This window comes from Coenobita brevimanus, chromosome 21 (genome assembly GCF_032717465.1).
Source record: "Coenobita brevimanus isolate Jiangsu-jjx chromosome 21, ASM3271746v2, whole genome shotgun sequence".
In the NCBI taxonomy this organism is placed as follows: Eukaryota; Metazoa; Arthropoda; class Malacostraca; order Decapoda; family Coenobitidae; genus Coenobita; species Coenobita brevimanus.
Window position 1 is genome coordinate 27,851,995 of NC_136974.1, and position 19,944 is coordinate 27,871,938.

Genomic DNA, 19,944 nt, shown 5'->3' on the forward strand with positions numbered 1-19,944 from the left:
GATGTTGTGGCAGGGGATGGCATCTAAAGCTTTGCTAATGTCTAGTGTGACTAGGAGTGTTCTGTGTGGTGGCCTAGCTGAATTCATGACATCGAGAACTCTCTGTGTAAGGTCTGTAAGAAGGGTGTTTGTGGAGTGTAGTGGCCTAAAGCCATGTTGTGACTGGGCTAGGGGAATGTGAGGTGTGACTAGTTGTAGTATCAGTCGTTCTGTGACTTTAGAGGGGATGCAGAGGAGTGTGATATGGCGATGTGAGGAGGTAACGTGGGGTCTTTGTTGGGTTTAGGGATAGTGATGATATTGCCATGCTTCCAGATGTTGGGTATTATGTTGTGTGAGTAGCTGTAGTTTGATATGTTGGTGAGTGCTTGTATGCCTTGTGGTCCTAGGTGTTTAAGGTGAATGTTGCTTATGTTGTCTGGTTCACAGGCAGATGAGTGCTTGAGGTTGTTAATGATGTGCTTCGTCTGGTTGTAAGTGGAAGGTGCGTAGTCTGGGTCTATGGGGAACTGTCTCTTACGTCTAATGATACTTCGGTCTTCGGGATGGGGGGTTAGATGGCTGACTTGTGAAAAGTGATTGATGAGTGTTTGCTTATTGTTTGTTTGAGGGTATGGTGTCTGTTGTTGTGATGGCAGCGTGTGATTGTGTGGTGTTGCTGTTGGAAAGTGTGATGCTGTTTAGTGTTTTGTAGAGTTTGCTGATGTTTGTTTTGTGGTCAGGTGTTTGGAGGTAATTTTTCCAGTTTAGTGTTTGCTATTCTGATATTTTATTGTTTATCTGAGTGTTGAGTTCTTGTATTTGTTGTATGGTGTCTTGTGTATGGGGTGTTGGGGAGTGTCGCAGTGTGTCCCGTTGTCTGATGAGGCCTTGAATTTCTGGTGTGAAGTTGGGGTTGTGTCTCTTTCTGTTGCCTCTAGAGATGTGTCTTTTGTCTGCGTTTTGTATGATTGTATTGAAAGTGTGCACAGCGGTGTTGATGTTTGTGATGGGAGTACTGTTTAGTGTTTTGAACTGTTGTTCTGTTTCAGTTACAAAGGCCTCCCAGTTGGCTCTCTTTTAATTAGTGTATGTGTGTTTGTGGCCAGCTGGGGTGAGTCTGGTTTTGGTAGTGATGATGATTGGGAGGTGATCAGAACCTAGGGTTTTGACCACTCTCCATGATGTAGTGGGAGCGAGGTTTGGGGAGCAGAAGGTGATGTCTGGAGATGATGGGAGGAAGAGGGCTTAGTGTGGGATGTGGGTATGTTGGTCTAGACTGTTTAGTATGAAAAGATGATCTGTCTGGGATTGTAGTACCAGCCCTCTGTCTATGTCAAAGTTGTTCACATGCCAGGCCGATGACTTGGCGTTGAAATCACCACCCAGGATGATGTTGGGTATGTTAGTGATGTGGTGTAGCTGTGGAGAGTAATTGTGTGGTAGGCTACTGTGGGGGACGATTGGGGGGGAATGTATGTGTTAGCGATTGTTGCGTGTGATTTATTACCAGTTCGTATTTTAATTGATTGTATTTCTGTTGTGGTGTCATGTGGGGGGAGAAGTGACTGTGTGTGCACTGGTATCTGCAAAGTTGATGGATTTGTGTACCAGGGTGATGAGTCCACCACCACCACCGTCGGCCCGGTCTTGTCGATTGGTGGTGAAGTTATGAAATGTCGGTGTTTTCTGTGCTCTGTGTAGTTTTGTTTCTTGTAAGATGGCAATGTGTATGTTCTGTTGTTTGATGAATTGTGTGAGTTCATGTATTTTGGTGTTTATGCTATCTATGTTTAACTGAAGGATGTTTATGTTGTGTGTGCGATGTGTGTTGGCTGCTGCAGCACGGGGGGGGGGGAGGTGGTGTGGGTGGAGGGGAAGGGGTAGGAGGAGGTTGTGATGGAGGTAAGGGTTGAGGTGGATTAGGATGGGTTGGAATGGGAGGAGTTGGGGGACTGGATGGTGTGGGAAGGATCGGTGGGTTTGGCTGTGGAGGTGTGAAGGAAGTAGGAGTAGGATTGGAAGGGGGGGTTGATGGGTGGGGGGAAGGAGCATAAGGAGCAGGTCCAGGTGCTTGTGTAATGTTTTCTGGATGCAAGTGTTGTCCAGGTGTAATGGGTCCAGTTCTTGCAGGAGTTGCACTGAACTGAACACTTTGTCTGTCGGCATGGTGCTTGAAACCCTCTCACATGACTTCGGAAATGGATTCCTGTGGGAGATGTTGAATGCCAATGAGTTGGTGATGACTGCAGAGAATGAAAGTAAGGTGGAGGAAAGATTTAGGCAATTGAGATATGGTATGGGGCACAAGGACTTGAGAGTAAATGCAGATAAAACAAAGGTGATGATATCCAAGGTAGTTGGTGATACTGTCAAAGAATAGGGAGATATGCCATATGGAGTTTGCCACAAGGATATGTGATGTAATTCCGTCTTGTGCAGTGTTTGTGACAAGTGAGTGCATAAGAGATGTAGTGGTATCAGAGGTAGACTGCTAGGTAATGTTGATTTCAAGTGTGTGTTTTGTCGGAGATAGCACATGGAGATTGTCAGGCATGATAGGATTGATCTTGCCGGTGAGTCTTGTCAGTGTGGAAGAATTTTTTTTCACATGGGAGACATATTATGTGCTGGAGGTAGGACTAGGGCTAGCTCTGTGGCTAGAGTGAGGAGTGGTTGGAAGATCAGGGAGCTGTTACCTCTCTTGACAGTGAGAGGGCACTCCCTTTGTGCCATAGGATCTTTGTATGTGTCATGTATTAGGAGTGTAATGCTGTATGGTAATGAGACCAGGGCAGTAAAGGAAGAGGATATTTGTAGGCTCAGATGCACGGAAATGACAATGAATAGGTGGATGAGCAGTTTGTTACTAAATGCATGGCCTGGGGGGGCTAGGTTTATGATGGAAGAACTAAAAAGAAGGATGGGAGTGGAATGTATTGTTATTGTGATGAGGAGAGAGAGATTTAGATGGTTTGGGCATGTGTAGAGGATGGGGGATGACAGTTGGGTGCAGAAAATGAGAGGTGTTAACATTGGGGATAGTGTTGCAAAAAGCAGACTGAAAAAGTCCTGGGACAAAGTCATAGAGTGTGACCTCAAGGATAAAGCACTGAATAGGGAGGCTTCCAGAGATCAAGCAGCATGGAGTCACCATGAGGCGAACAGAGCTGATGCATGCAAGCATGTTGGAGCCTTTGTAAATTAAATGAAAGTGACTGATTGGAGGTTCCATGGCTCCCATAGAACCTCCCCCCCCCCCAATCCACCACTGATTATTATTTAGGGTATTGCAGTGTGATCAACATTTTTTCCCATGGACAGTTGGATGAGTGTATGTTATCGTTGATAATTCTTGAGCGCTGCTGCATTTGTTAAATTGCACAGATAAATGCAGGTACAGTGACTTCATGTCTGGTATGGTAATTACTGTAGATCAGACAATACTGCTGTAATGGATCAATTCCATGCTGACCAAATAATAAACATTATGGGGAAAATTATTTAGATCAGACAAGACTTTAATTTAAGAATAAAAAATCCCAAGAATATCGTAAACAGTGTCCTTCCAGTCAATAATTTCATATTCTCTTCTTGTGTGAGGTGTTGCCTCTTTTGTAGGTTGGCTGTTGATGTGCAGTGCTTGTTGAATAAGGACAGGCAGCACACAACACAGAAAACACACACAGTGGTACTGTCCAATATGTTACGTTGCTAGTGCACTGGTGAGCATAGGGAGATTGACACTCAGTTACATCACATGCAAACGTTTTGATTAGCCCTCGTATCTCTCCAGCCATTGTATGTTATTGATGGTTGCAGCACCTGTCTCAAGAGGTACTGAAATAACGAACCCTCAAAAAAAAAAAAAAAAAAAAAAAAAAAAAAACCTCAGATTTCATATATCAGTGGAAGCAAACCCTACTGACGTAAGTGGTCCATACTAAACTTTTTTTTTTTTTTCTGAATACAGTATGTCGAGTGTCTATGATATTACAAATGATAAGTGCTGAAGAAAAGTATGTTAGATGCGAGGCCATTGTTCACTATCTATCTATCTATCTATTGCCAGATGCCTCAATCCCGTTTGGGGTGGCCACAAACAAATCGCCTCCAAGTCGCCCTGTCCCCCGCCATTTCACTGCCCTACTCCCAACTCACACCCCCCTCTCTCATATACCTCTCCACCCCATCCCTCCATCTCATCCTCGGCCTCCCCCTCCCTCTTCCCCCCTCCACCTCACTCACATACACTCTCTTCGTCAGTCTTTCACCCTCCATCATCTCCACATGGCCAAACCACCTCAGTGTGTTCCCCATAACGCTTCCTATCACATCCACATCAACACCACAATGCTCCTTTATATCCTCATTTGTCAGCCTGTCTCTCCATGTGACTCCACAGGCTCCTCTTAAATAACTCATTTCCACTGCTCTCACTCTTGACTTGTGTCCTTCCAACAACGTCCAAGCTTCACTTCCATACGTTAGAGTTGGTATCACAATACTGTCATGTAGTAACTTTTTCACTTCCATGCTCACTTCCCTGTTTCTTATCACTGCTTTCAAAGAACCAGCAACCTTTCTTCCCTGCTGTACCCTTTCAAGCACTTCACCCTCCAAACCTCCATCCTTACTCATCACACTACCCAAGTACTTAAACGTACTCACATTTTCCAATTCCTCACCATCTAACCTCTCTGTACATTCACTGACTTCACCTCTCTCAAAGACCATCACTTTACTCTTCCCTACATTCACCTTTAGATTCCGTTTCTTACACACTCCCCCAAACTCATCCACCAAGCCTTGCAGCTCCCCTTCGTCTTCTCTTAACAACACAGTATCATCTGCAAACAACAGTACAGGGAGTTTCCAAACACTATCCTCTCTCACCAGGGCCACTCCAACATCCACTACCCTACCTTGTACTGCTTTTATTACCCCATCCATGTACATATGGAACAACCATGGAATTCCGCCAATTGTTTTGAAAAAGTGTTCCCCTGAACTTGCCTCTGTCCTAGCTAAATTATTCAGACTATGCATACGTACTTCTTTATTCCCAAATTCATGGAAAGAAGCCAATATCCACCCAGTTCTGAAGAAAGGAAGTTCGTCTGACCCCTCCAATTACAGACCAATAGCTGTCACATCTTCTCTTGGTAAGGTATTTGAAACTTTAATTAATAAGCATATTGTTAAACATCTTGAATCCAACAACTTAATTAGTGATAGACAATACGGTTTTCGCCGCGAAAGATCCACGATTGACATACTCAATCTCTTAACTCATACCATCCATCAGTCAATTGATCTTTTTGGAGAAACTCATGCAGTAGCTCTTGATATCTCTAAAGCTTTCGACAGAGTATGGCACCGTTCCCTGCTGTCCAAACTCCCTTGCTATGGAGTAACGTCTTTTGTTCCTTTGATTTCTTCTTATCTTAGTGACAGGAAAATAAGAGTAAAAGTAGATGATGTATATTCAAATTTCCACTCAATTAATGCCGGCGTGCCGCAGGGATCAGTTCTGGCGCCAACCCTATTTCTGGTTCATATTAATGATCTCTTATCTGTCACTCACAATCCCATTCACTCATATGCAGATGACTCAACACTACATAGTTCATTCACACTCAGACATCCAATTACAAAGTCTAATATCTCTACCTCTCAACTCAGTACAGCCATCTCCATAAATCAAGATCTATCTACAATCAGTGAATGGGGACAAAACAACCTTGTCTCTTTTAATGCTAGTAAAACTAAATACATACAGTTTACTAATAGACAGATATTGCCAGATTCGTACATCACCTTCAGTGCTACTAATATTCCCATCTCCAAAAGTATTGAAATTCTTGGTGTCTCACTTAACAGTGCCCTCAGCTGGACCTCTCATGTCAGATCACTTGCTAAAACAGCCTCAAAGAAACTTGGATTATTGTACAGAGTCCATAACTTCTTCGCCGATGAGCAGTTAGCTATAATTTATAAGAGTCATGTGTGCTCTCAGCTTGAATATTGCTCACCCTTGTGGGATGGTTGTGGAGAGGTTGCATTAAGACAACTAGACAAAATTCAGAATAAAGCTGTTAGAATCATTAACAACCCTGCCATTACATATAAACTACCTCCCCTGCAAGTAAGAAGGAATGTTGCCTCCCTTGCATTATTTTACAGATATTTTTTTGGCAAATGCTCAGACGAAGTTGCGTCCATGGTGCCACCTCTTCATGCCTTCCCTCGTGCTACACGGGCATCTGGTAGCGCTCATGACTGGAATGTCACTCAACCATATTGCAGAACTTCTGCCTATCAGAATTCTTTCATTCCCCGAACTGCATCTCTCTGGAACTCGCTTCCCCAGAGTTGTTTTCCTCCAAATTTCAACCTACAGCTGTTAAGTCTAACTGTTACAGATATTTTATGAACAGAGGACACCAGTAATCTGGTGTATGGATTATTTTTTTTCCCCTTTTGTTTTTCCTTCCTCCGTTCTGTTATTTAAAACAAAAAAACAAAAAAACGTGACACATCCCTGTTTCAACCCAACTTTCAAAGAGAAAAATTCACTTAGTTCACCATCCACACGCACTGCAGCCTTCGCACCATCGTACATACTTTTCACAGCATTCAACAACTTCCCATCTACTCCATATATTCTTAACACTTTCCACAATCCTTGTCTATCCACCCTGTCATATGCTTTCTCGAAATCCATGAAAGCCATATACAACGTCTTTCCCTTCTCTAGAAACTTTTCCATTAAAGATCTAAGAATGAATATCTGATCTACACAACCTCTTCCCTTCCTAAAGCCTCCCTGTTCTTCTCCAACTAATTTCTCTGTTCTTTCTCTAACTCTGTCAATAAGTATCCTACCATACACTTTTCCTATTATACTAAGAAGACAAATGCCCCTATGATTACCACACACTTCTTTTTCCCCTTTTCCTTTGTACAAGGGAATAATTATACCTGACTTCCAATCCTCCGGGACTCTACCTTCCTCCCAGGCCAATCTGCACATCTTCCACATCCATTCTACTACTATCTCTCCCCCATGCTTCAACATTTCACCACACACTCCATCAATTCCTGGGGATTTCCCCGATTTAAGTTTCTTCATTGCTTCCACAACTTCTATCCTACTGATTTCTTCCTGTCTTCTCACCTCCCTCCTCCTCCCAGCCATTCCCCAGCCACTTATACTCGCATTACTTCCATCCTCTACGTTCAACAATTCCTTAAAGTGTTCTCTCCATCTGCTCACTTTTTCTCCCTTCTCCACTAGTAATCTACCATTTTTATCTTTCACTCCCCTGCTAACTTCACTTCCATCCTGTCTTACTCTTTTCACCTCTTTCCAGAACATTTTCTTACAGTCCCTCCACTTTACACTCAAATTCCTTCCAAATTCCTCATCCACTCACATGTGTGTACATACACATGTGTGTATATTGGTACATTGCCTTTATGTACTTAAATGATATCAGCTAAATTTTGTTTATACACTAGTATAATCTTGACTGATCATTTGAAACCTGAGTAACTGTCATTTGACAATGCTCAGCCGACAACAGCCTTTTACTTTTTTTTTTTACCCCTGTGAACCCTGCCTAAGTCAGTGTGACTCAGTCTAATGTAAGTTATCCCATTCCAACTTTTCATAGACTATATTGTCTTGTCTCCCTTCACAAATTGATGGATGTTGAATATGAATGATTAATAGATTAATATATATATATTTTTCCTTAATATCCCTTGCCAAATCTTGGATGTGCATTATACCCCTGTACACAGCATACGCCAGTGTACATTATATGGTGGGAAATACAGTAAGTTATCCTTCCCCAGTCTCTCAAAGGCCATTTGTCAGGTCTGTTGTTGGTCTTCTTATCCTTTCTTATTCCATTCCTGTCATATTACAGGTGCTGTTCAAGAAGGGGCAGGATGAGGACAAGGTGCCAAAGCTTAAGGACTTTGGCATGGATCCTGAGTATCGGAAATATGTGTTTGCTGAGGAGTACCTGGATAATGCGGATGCCTCCACCCGTGACCAGATCCGCCGGCAGCAGCGGGAGGACTCTCGCTCACGCCGCAGGGGCCACCAGGATGCACCAGAGGTCAAGATAGGTGAGTTGTGGGGGCAGCAGGATGACATGGGTGATTATTTTAGGTGAGATTACTACCTTCACTACGGTGAAATCTTTCATATTTATTCTTGTTACTACCACTGTTATTCTGCTTATCAGATATTTTTCAAACTGGAGAGGTTAAATACAGGTACAACTTTATTCAGCTTCTTTTATACAAGAGACCTCACCCAAGTAGAATAAAGCTGTTTGAAGGTAACAGTAATACAGTAAACCAAAATAGTTATTGCCTGATTCAATGGTTAATGTAAATTAGAAAATTACGGTAACTCCCTCGTGAACTGTAAATTTTCAGTAAGTTTGTGGTATATGATCAGAGAGAATGGTGGGAAGGCAGCCTGGACATGCACACAGAGGAAAATATTCCTGTAGATTTTATTTGCCCCGAAAACTGGTTATATTGGTATAAAGTTCTGGTAGCGGGGACGCTCACCATCCAGTCACTTGATGTAGTGCTGCTCTCATGTGTCCACCCTTTCCTCTCCTCCTTCCTTCTTTCTTTCCTTCCTCTTCTGTCTTTCTTTACTTCATGCTTTCCTCATCCTTCTGCCTACAGGTAACTTTACACTCCCTCTTCTATCTTTCTTTCCTTCATTCTTTTCTCTTCCTTCTGACTATGGGTGACTACACTGAATGACAAGACAAATGGTTCCCTGTACACCAGGAAACCATTTACTATGCTAGGTGGTAACCATATAACCAAATTATGGCACCTGGTGATGTAGTGGGTATTTATGGCACTCCAATCGGATTTTTTTTTTTTTTTTTTTTTTTTTTTTTTTTTTTTTTTTTAAATGCGAGGAAGCAGGAACCAAAGGCCATGAGCCCACAATAACAGTTCCCTCCAAGAGAAAAACAAAATACAAGAGAGAGCCAAATTCAAGATCCATTCATTTCGAGATGCCTAGACACACTGCGTTTGAAAGATTGGAGATCATAGGCAGCAGGAAATACAGACAGAGGGAGACAGTTCCAGAGTTGACCCGTTGCATAAATGAAGGACTGGGAGTAACGGTTAACTCTTGCATTAGAGAGTTGGACAGAAAAGGGATGAGAGTTTGCTGCTAGACGGGTGGTATGTACCCTTCGTAGAGGTGGAGGAATGCATGCAGACAGTTCAGAGGAGCAGTGACCATTAAAGTAGCGATAGAAAAGAGATAAAGATGCAACAGTGCAGTGAAGAGACAGAGGTTGAAGGGAGTCAGTAAGAGGAGGAGAGTTAATGAGACGAAAAGCCTTTGACTCCACCCTATTGAGAAGAGCTGTATGTGGGGAGCCTCCCCACACATGAGAGTTGTACTCCACACAGGGGCGGATAAAACCCCTGTATAGAGTCAACAATTGTGCATGGGTAAAGAAAGAACGGAGTTGACTTAGCACACCCAATCTCTTGGAAGCAGAGTTTACAAGATATGTAATATGATCTTTCCAAGATAAGTCCCGAGTAAATGAAACCCCAAGCATGTTCAAGGATGATGCAGGATTAAGCTGAATATCATTAAACATTAGTGGGTATACCTGTGGAAGATTTTGACGGGTTGATAGGTGTAAGAACTGAGTCTTAGATGCATTAAAAACAACCATATTATTTTTACCCCAGTCAGAGATACGAGCCAAGTCAGACATTAGGTATGCCATAGCCTCATCCCTTGTTTGTTGAAGTAACTGCTGAGATGGGCGTTGCGGGAACCGAATGGAAAGGTGAAGGGTGGAGTCATCAGCGTATGAGTGGATAGGTTTAGATGTACAGCTTAGAAGGTCATTGATGAATAAAAGGAAGAGAGTTGGTGATAGGACAGAGCCCTGAGGAACACCACTATTGATAGATCTAAGAGAAGAATGATGGCCATCTACATCAGCGGCTATAGAACGACCAGAAAGGAAGCTAGCAATGAAGGCACAGATAGATGGATAGAAACCGTAAGAGGACAGTTTGGAAATTAAAGATTTATGCCAGACTCGATCGAAAGCCTTTCAGATGTCAAGTGCAATGGCAAAGCTTTCGCAAAAGTCCCGAAAGGAGGATGACCAGAAGTCTGAAAGGTAGGTGAGAAGATCGCCAGAGGAACATCCCTGACGGAACCCATACTGACGATCAGAAAGAAGGTTGTGATAGGAAAGATGCCTTAAAATTTTTCTATTGAGAATTGATTCGAAAACTTTTGAAATACAGGATGTTAAAGCAAGTGGACGATAGTTAGAGGGTTGGGAGTGGTCACCCTTCTTTTGGACTGGCTGAATGAGATCAAACTTCCAGCAAGAAGGAAAGGTACAAGTTGACAGACAAAGGCGAAAGAGTTTGCCTAGTCAGGGTGTAAGCACAGAAGCACAGTTCTTGAGAACAACAGGAGGGACTCCATCAGGCCCATATGCCTTGTTAGTATTGAGGCCAGTGATGGCAGAAAATACATCAGCTGAAGACATTTTAATGTCAGCCATGAGGAAGTCAGAGGCGGGAAGTGATGGAGGAACAGCACTGGAATCGTCTAAGATGGAATTGGAGGAGAAAGTCTGTGCGAAGAGATTGAACCAGTGAAGGCTTCTGTCCAAGGTGTGGTTGGGGTTATTGCTCACATAATGCCTCTCTGGAATGAGTGAGGCTGGTCACTCTCATCTTAAATGTCAGGGCCAACTTGCCAAGCCCTGGGCTCATACGCTTCTCATGGGGCAACATAGGATTGGATGATGGATGGATGGATAAATTGTATACCATTGTCTTCACTGATGTTTATATACAAGATAAGCTAATAAAAACACACAGAACTGATGAGTAAAAGTACCAAAATATGGTGCGAATAAACTTGGTCAAGAGTAAAAATAACTTCAAATAAATTCCCAGCATCCTAGAGCAAAATTTACCCTGCACTGTGCAAGAGCTAAGCATATGTGTAGATGCAGAATTTCATGAGTTTTCTCATGGTGTATTAGGAATTTCGATACAACAAATAGTTTTTGAGTAAGTGCCAAAATTTGGGTGCATGCACGCCCTCCCCCTCGCACTGAAAGCCAAGAGAAAAGCGAGTATTGTTGGCCTTGAAATAGACACCCTCCTTATGACACACCAAGGTTTGATGCACTTCATCCTAAAACTTAATTTTTGGTGAATATTTTTGTCCAAAATTGCCTAGTAGGTAACTCTTCAGACCACCACTGATAATGACGCTAACTGCGTAATCAGTTAATCTTCAGCCTGACTCTGTTTTGACGCATTTTGCATCATCATATGCAAGGAGATTAAAATGAGAGCTCTGTAAGGTTAGTGCAGCAAGTCTTCATTTTAAGTTGCTTTTTCTGACATTCTTTTTTTGAGTGTGTGAAGTTGACAAGAAAAATTGCACAGAATGATCTGATAAAGATTGATTGCTACAATTATAAAACTAGCTTGACAGTTTTTCCCTGATGTATTTACGATACTCATTGTGTTGATGAAAGTTATATTTTGGAATGCATCTCATAATGAGGACCACCAGTGTCTATAAATACAGCTTCTTATTTACTGGGATGTATGATAGGATTGTAATGATTGTAGGAGGATTATGATGATTGTATAGGAGTGAGGTTAGTCACAGAATTGATAAATACGATTATATTATATGAGTGTGTTATCCCAGATGATTTGCTGAAGAATGTGATTGTAAATGTGTACAAGGGGAGGGGTATTGCCCTGAAATGAGGAAATTATAGAGGCATAAAGCTTTTAGACCAGATAATGAAGGTAATGGGGAGAGTTCTAAAAGGTATGATTAGAGAAAGAGTGAGTATTGATGAGATGCAGTTTGGGTTTATGCCGGGTAAAGGGATCACTGATACCATATTCTTTGTGTGACAGCTTCAGGAAAAATATATAGGAAAGAAGAGGGAAAAATAAGGCCTTTGACAGAGTCTCTAGAAAGGTGGTGAGGTGGGCAATGAGAAAGGTTGGGATCAAGGAGTGGCTGGTTAGGGTCATTATGGCCATGTATGTGGATGCAGACACCAAGGTAAGGATGAATGGAGGTTTGAATGATGAGTTTTCTGTGAATGTTGGTGTGCGTCAGGGGTTAGTCTTGAGCCCATTGTTGTTTATCATGGTAGCTACTTGAAGCCCTTTCACGTGACTTCAGATATGGACTCCCATGGTAGATGTATGCTAATGATTTAGTGTTCGTTGCAGAGAACGAAAGGGAGGCGGAGGAAAGATTTAGGAAGCGGAGAGATAGTATGGGGCACAAGAGCTTAAGAGTAAATTCAGATAAAACAAAAGTGATGGTATATAGGGCTGGCAATGATACTGTCAAAGAAGAGGGAGAACTACCATGTGCGATTTGTCACAAGGGCATGGGATGTAATTCCTCCTTGTGCAGTGTTTATGATAAGTGGATGCATAAAAGATGTAGTGGTATTCGAGGTAGACTGCGAGATAATGCTGATTTCATGTGTGCGGTGTGTTGGAGTGAGCTTGTGGATATTGCTAGGTGTGAAAGGATTAAACTCTCTGGTGACTCTTGAGTGTGTGGAAGAGGTTTGTTATTTGGGAGATGTGTTATGTGCTGGAGATGGGGCAGGAGCTAGCTCTGTGGCTAGAGTCAGGAGTGGTTAGAAGAAATTCAGGGAGCTGTTGCCTCTCCTGACACTGAGAGGGCTCTCCCTCCGTGCTAAGGGATCTTTGTATGTAGCCTGTGTTAGGAGTATATTGCTGTATGATAGTGAGACCTGGGTATTTAACCCTTTAATCGCGGGTATTGTTTTGGTCTGACTGTCCTCTCCCGCGGGGATTTCAGCCAAATGTAAACAAACCTTTAAACCTTAATAACTCTGCACAGAATAAAGCTAGAGAAAAAAATAAGGTACCATTAGAAAGTACTAACCTTCAGCTTTCCATTGATGTAGGTTTCATGACTTTGTTGACTTTCACAGGACGGGGAGAGCCGTTAGAAGTGAGGGGTGTGAAATAACTATTTTACGCCCCACACACCAGTACCAAATGCCAACCACTCTCTCATAATAGTAATATAAACATATATGAACACTGTACATACGATAAACACCCACTCTGTGTTCACTGAGGTAGGTAAAAGGCACTTCACTGCGGCTGCGCCTCACTTTACTGCGGCGGCACCCGCTCACTGACGTTTCATGCGATCTTTTCATTCTTTCTAACTTCTAATATTATTTTACATATAATATGGGCAATATACATTATATTTACAATGCACTTATTACTATATTGCGTCACTGGCGCATCACAGAATTACATAAGTGCCGCAGAATTCCACAAGTGCCGCAGATTCTCTTATTACAATATCACTTATTATTCTGGCCAATATTTCCTTTTTTTTCTAGGCAAAATATCCCTTATTACTACATTATCCACTATACAATTATTGGCAAAGCACGTCACTGTCGCATCACTATATATCACTGTCACTTTCAGTATTTACTCAGAGAGTGGTACTCGGCAAAGAACGGAGTTACACATAGAGCGACTTGGCATTCAAGGCACTGGTGTGTGCTCATTTTTCTCGTCCTAGGCCTCCGTGTGGTGGTAGAACATACTCTGCAGCGGCCCTGTGACAACCTGCCGCCTGCTGTAGGAGGCAATTTCACAAGCTGGTGCCAGCTCATGTAATTGCGGCACTCAAGACGGTCAGGTTGTGTGTCAGAGTGTCGCCTCGGGATCAATGCCGTCACCTGACCAAATCGTTCAAGTAGCTGCTGCACGACAGTCTTGGAAAACTGTCTCAGTGATGGTTGCCTTATGCCCCCAACTTGTGTCTTGTAGAGAATGAAGGCGTTGAGCATGCACATATCGAGCATGTGCAGGCAAGCCTTCCTGTACCATCAGGTGTTTCTCCTGAGACAGTCGATTTCGCCAATCATCATATCAGACTTATCAACAAGTCTCATATTTACATTATAGTCAATGACGGCATCAGGCTTCATGATTGGCTCTCCCGTCCTGTAGCTGACCTTCCCAGTTCTCTTCAATTCCCCCTTGTGGATGGTGCTGATCATATTCACGACCTTCTTGTCATGCCACCTGATCGCAAGAAGCTTGTCTGACTTCTTCAGGTGAACATCTCCCCTGGATGATGATGATGCTTCAGGGAAACTAGGCCACTCTTTCCTATAGCTCCGTACAGTGCCAACAGTGCCAATGCCGTGTTCAGCAAGGTATTTGGAGAGTTTCGGTGCTGTGTAATAATTGTCTGTGTACAGCACATGATTACCACCAAAATACCTCTCCATCAGCACTTTTACAACGGAGCCAGAGAAGCCAAGGGGGTCTTTCCTGTTCACATCCATTGTGCTAGCCGAGTAAATGACAAATTCCAGGATATACCCCGTCTCACAGTCACACAGCACAAAGAACTTTATCCCAAAGCGGTGGCGTTTGCTTGGGATGTACTGCATGAATTTGAGACGTCCTCTGAACAATACCAGGGATTCGTCTATGACGACTTTCTGCATAGGCCTGAAAAATCGCATAAATCGATCCCTAATCCTGTTGAGAAAATCCCTCACTTTCCACAAAGGGTCAGTTTGGGACGGGTTGTCATTGTCAGCGAAGTGCAGGTATCCAAGCAGCTGTCGGAACCGATCCCGTGACATATACTTCCCGAATATTGGGATAATAGTTATGTCATCCACGAGCCAGTACTCCTCCAACTCATGTCTCTTTATATGGGGCATCAAAAACATTAGTGCAAAAAACACATACAGCTCTCTGATCCCGACAGGCAACCACGACACTTGCTTTGGTGAGCCAGTATGTCCCAGCCCTTCTGCTGCACACTGAGCTGCATACCTATTGGTCTCATCGCTGACATGCTGCACAATTTCATCATCCATGAAGGCCAGGAAGTAATCAACAAAGTCATCACCTACGTTGCATGGGAAGGCAGGCTGTATTCCAGCATTTGTCATATCAAACGGTGGATTGTGTGGCTGGAAATCTCCACCGTCAGACCAAACAAATGCATCCACTTGCCCTGTGCATGGTTCAGTGGCAGGGGCAGGTTGCATTCCACTCGTTTCCCCGTGAGAAGGAGCTGAGGTGGAGGCAATGGGTGAGGCAGGAGGTGAGGCAGGAGGCAAGCGGGAAGTGGGTGAGGCAGGAGGCAACGGGGAGGGGGGTGAGTGCGGGGCGGTGAGTGGGGGGGTGGCGCGGGTGAGGGAACTGAGCGGGGGCAGGCGGGGGTTTCTGACCTGGTGCGTGGTGAAACTTGACCCTTTCTACCCCGCTTATCACCTCGCTTATCGCCTCGCTTATCGCCCAGCTTTGCCCTCCAACTGCCACGCATCCCCTTTGTTCTAGGCCTGCCTGCACGGCCTGCACGGCCTGCCTTCCCTCGCTTTGCAGGCTTTGGTAAGTCGTACTCCTCAGATGATGTAGACTGAGGAGAGGGCACGACAGATGATGATGATGATGATGTGAGGGCAATAGGGCTAGGGGAACGGGAAATTGATGGGAAATGCGTACTAGGGCCTGGTGTGGGAGACGTGAGCCTGCGCTTCACTCCCTTCCCACGTGCAATACCAGATTTGCCCATAGGAGCCTTTCCTTTCCCAGAATAAGTTGGGGGTGGTGGGGGGGAATCAACACGATCACTTTCATCACTGTCACTATCAATGGAAAATGGTTCACCACCAATCACTGCCAAATCATCACTGCTTGCTGTGAGTGTGTCACTTTCACTGCCACAATCAAGAGTAGTACTTACAGTTTTGTCTAGCTCAGTTCTAATTTCAGGAGTGCTCAACCCCTTCTGCCTCGCCGTCGGCAGTTCCTTTACCGGTGTAGAGGTAGAGGGAACACTAGCACTAATCATTGTAGAGGAGGAAGCGAGCGACGATGAGTCGGGACGGAGCGCCATTATCACGCACAGAGCTGGACAGATACTGACTGACGCGGGTCAGGGCAGGGGTGGGGGGGGCCCCCTCGGGGTTGGAGGAGGGAGGTGTGGGATGGCTGGCGTGAAAGAACTCGACAGCTACTCTTGCGTGAGACTATTTGCGCGCCGGGAAAACGCGCGGTGTTCAAAATATTCGCGATCATTCCAGAATGACACCCGCGGTTTGGTCCAGTTTTGTCACTGTCATTCTGGAATGACACCTGCGGTTAAAGGGTTAAGGAAGAGGATATTCGTGGGCTCAAACGTACAGAAATGACAATGATTAGGTGGATGTGCAGTGCATCCTTGAGTGCAAGACCTGGAGAGGCTAGGTTTATGGTGGAAGAGTTGAGAGGTAGGATGGGACTGGAGTGTATTGGTGTTGTGATGAGGAGAGGTAGATTGAGATGGTTTGGATATGTGGAGAGGATGGGGGATGATAATGGGGTGCAGAAAGTAAGAAGTGTAAATGTTGAGAGCAGGGAAGTGAGAGGTAAGCCGAAAAAGACCTGGGACGAGGTCATTGAGTATGACCTCATGGTTAGGGGACTAAATAAGGAAGCTGCTGAGTGAGACCTCAAGGTAAAGGGACTAAATAGGGAAGCTGCCAGACATCGAGCTGCATGAAGAGCTGCCATTATGTGACCAAGGCTGATGCATGCAAGCATGTTGGAGCCTTCAAAAACAAAAATGTAGGATGTGTGTTACAGAGGTAGTCCTTACTTACCAGCTCAGTTGTGTGTAGACAGAAGACAGTTGTAAGTTAAAAAAAATAATAATAATAAAGTAGTGCAAATGACTTTGGTTTATGGGTAAGCACGAAAGTAGCATTTTTTTTCATAACAATTTTGTAGTTAATTATAAGCAATTGGAAATGAAGTTACAGCTACCCCAAATTGACTTAGGACCTCCCCCCACGAGGTATTAAAAAACACAGAAATCATAGTATATCACAATGTTTGTTCATGAAATGCCATTCATTAATATGAAATCATGTTTCCCATGTTTTTCAGGACTGGTTGGATACATTTTGGCATGGAATCACTTGGATCTCTAAAGTAATCGAAGGGCATTTCTTTGCACCAAACATTTGTCAGTTCAGCCTTGAGGTTGTCCAGATTGGGTGTCTTCTTCTCTGCCAGGATTTTCTTTGTCTTTGCCCAGCAGTTTTCTATCGGATTTAGATCTGGACTGTTGCCAGGCCAGTCGAGAACCTCAATCTGATTATCCTGAAGCCATTTTGTCACGTTTCTTGACTTGTGACATGGAGCTGAATTGTGCATGAAAAAGTCTCACCCATGAACAGCAAAAAAGTTTAACTTATGATCATAAGAACATGAATGTTTTGGCCACCATTCATCATCAAGTTCTTAAGAAGAAAGTAGAGGCTTCCACTTCCCATTTCACCTGAGAAACACCCCCATACCATTACTGATTGTGGGTGCTTAACAGTCGGCATCACATAAGTGGGGTCATATCGACTACGGGAGGCAGGGCGATGAACCTTGGTAGAACGCACCTGGAACACTTGAAATGTTCTGGCATTGGAGAACATAACTTTTCTCCACTCATCCGATGTTCAGTGTGCATACTTCTTGGCAAACTGAATGCTCTGCTTCTTCATGTGGTCAATGAGAAGCGGTTTCTTGGCTGCGGTGTGGCTTGGCAAACCCAGCTCCTTCTGCAAGTGGTGTTGGATAGTTCAAATTGAAGTGGCTTGTAACAGCTGGGGATGCATTCTCTTCAATTTTGCTGCTGTCATTTGAGGATTTTTTATTACTTCCTTCTTCAGAAGCATATCTGTACCTCTGGAAGTTGTCCTCTTCTGTCCACCGCCATGCTTGTGCTCTGGTACAACATCAGGTGGCAAGCCACGTGCTACAGCATGAATCTTCATGACAGTCAACTTTGCGTGTCCAGTACGTTCACAAATCGTGTTGACAGGGACATTATCCTGCCTTCATGCAATGATATGGACCCTCTCATGCCCATTCCACGCATGACACCTCGACTCTAGGAAAACAACAGGGCAAACAGTAATGCATATGAAAACAGAGGAAGGTGCAAGCTCAGAGCGACGGGAACATATACGCTTAATCCTCGTAAATCGCGTGTTCATAAATCACGGATTCGTAAATCACGGCTAGGTGGTTGTCAGACTGCCGGCAACCTTAAATCACTGTTGTCACGAAAATCGCGGATGTAGGCACCCAAGTGGGCCTTTTCCGAGGAGAACCGTAAACCGCGGCATTCAAACTGAAAATCGCTACCCAACAACCAATCCCCTTGCATCCCTGGTGGCAAGTGTGCATACTAACGTCGCCATGTTGTTGTTGCCAGTCCGCACACTACAGACCGTCGCCGTGGAGTACGAGAGTTACCTGCCTTTTTTGTGCAACTTCCTCCCGCCTCCTACCTGCCATGGCCCCTTCCGACCCCTCAGTGAAGCGCTCTAAGCTTTATGGCATCAAGAAGCTGCCGCGATTGTTGTACAGTCAACGTTTGGAGCTCATTCGTGGTGTTGAGAGGGGAGAGAAGTTTTCAAAGCTGGCGAAAGAGTTTGGGAAGAACAAGTGCTGAGAGGTTCTAAGTTCTTCCCAACACCTACCCCACTCCATTCACTTAAGCAATTTCGTCATAGGTTTAAGGTGAGATCACCTAATACATGCACTGAATATTCCAAAATTTGTATGTTTGTGTTTGATGGTGCCTAGATAGGTGTAGGTAGAGTGCTGTGGGGGCAGGTTGGCCAAAGTCCAGACCCAAATTAATTTTTCACATAAGAGTTATTATTCATAAATCACGGAATTCGTAAATCACGTCAGTGGTCCAGACCCAAATTGCCGCGATTTACAAGGATTGAGTGTACTCCCACTCTCACTTCTGGGCAAGCACTGACATGCTGAGTGTTCCACCACCTCCTGCCAACACCAGAGGAGTTGCCAGTTACTTCTTGCCCCAAAAATTCACTTTGTGGGGGTGCAAACACAAGCAAAGACAGACAGCTCTCTCATAGCAATTCTGTGTGTAGGTCCTAAGTCAATTTGTGGTGGGTGTAGATACTATTTCATTAGAAACTTGATGATGAGACAACTTTTAGTACAGCAGTTTTACATAATTAATTCATACACCAAAGAAATCAGAATGAAGGTTAGACATAAATACCTATGTATAGGATATGTATATGTTCACACTTCAATGATTTTTACCATCTGCTAGGTCACTTTGCATTAGTGTTTAGATGCAGACCCATGTGATTTTTAGTACCCTGATTACTCCTACAGTGTTTGTTGATACCTCTCCGTACATGCCATATCAATGGTTATCCTGCTGACCCCATTCCCTGCTCCATTACTAAATCAGGACTTGAGTTAAGAGATGTATTTATCCCTTACTGTTGTCATTTTCTTTTACCTGATGAAACTGGGATATTCACACGACTAAGGTGTGGTTGCACGATATTTGCTGAGCTGTTAGTTACAAATCATTTCACCTGTTCAAGCCAACTACAGTTAGCCTTCAAATGAACTGAAAGGAATTAAGTATTGTCATGTATTATATATATATATATATATATATATATATATATATATATATATATATATATACGGTATATATCCATCCATCATCCAATCCTACGTTGCCCCATGAGGGCAACTGCCTAGCCCGGGGCTAGGCAGTTGGTCCTGACATTTAAGATGAGAGTGAATATATATATATATATATATATATATGTATATATATATATATATATATATATATATATAAGCAGTAGGTGGTGGCGACCATCATCCACTCACTTGATGTAGTGCTGCCTACTTCTTCCTTAGCCTTTATCATTCTTTTTCTGTGCCTGCCCTCCTCACTTCCTATTTCTCCCATCTTTCCTGTCACTTCTTATTGCTTTTCTTTCCATTACAGGTGGCTTT

At 43.6% G+C, this 19,944-nt stretch overlaps 1 protein-coding gene across 2 annotated transcripts in view; it reads left to right on the plus strand.

Moving 5' to 3' along the window:
- RIC-3 (RIC3 acetylcholine receptor chaperone) overlaps positions 1–19,944 on the plus strand; it is a 488,355-nt gene that overhangs the window by 163,080 nt on the left and 305,331 nt on the right. For both annotated transcript variants that reach the window (XM_080266705.1, XM_080266706.1), the window contains exon 5: positions 7,917–8,121. In XM_080266705.1, the coding sequence (XP_080122831.1) occupies positions 7,917–8,121 (205 nt within the window). The remainder of the gene's footprint in view (positions 1–7,916; positions 8,122–19,944) is intronic.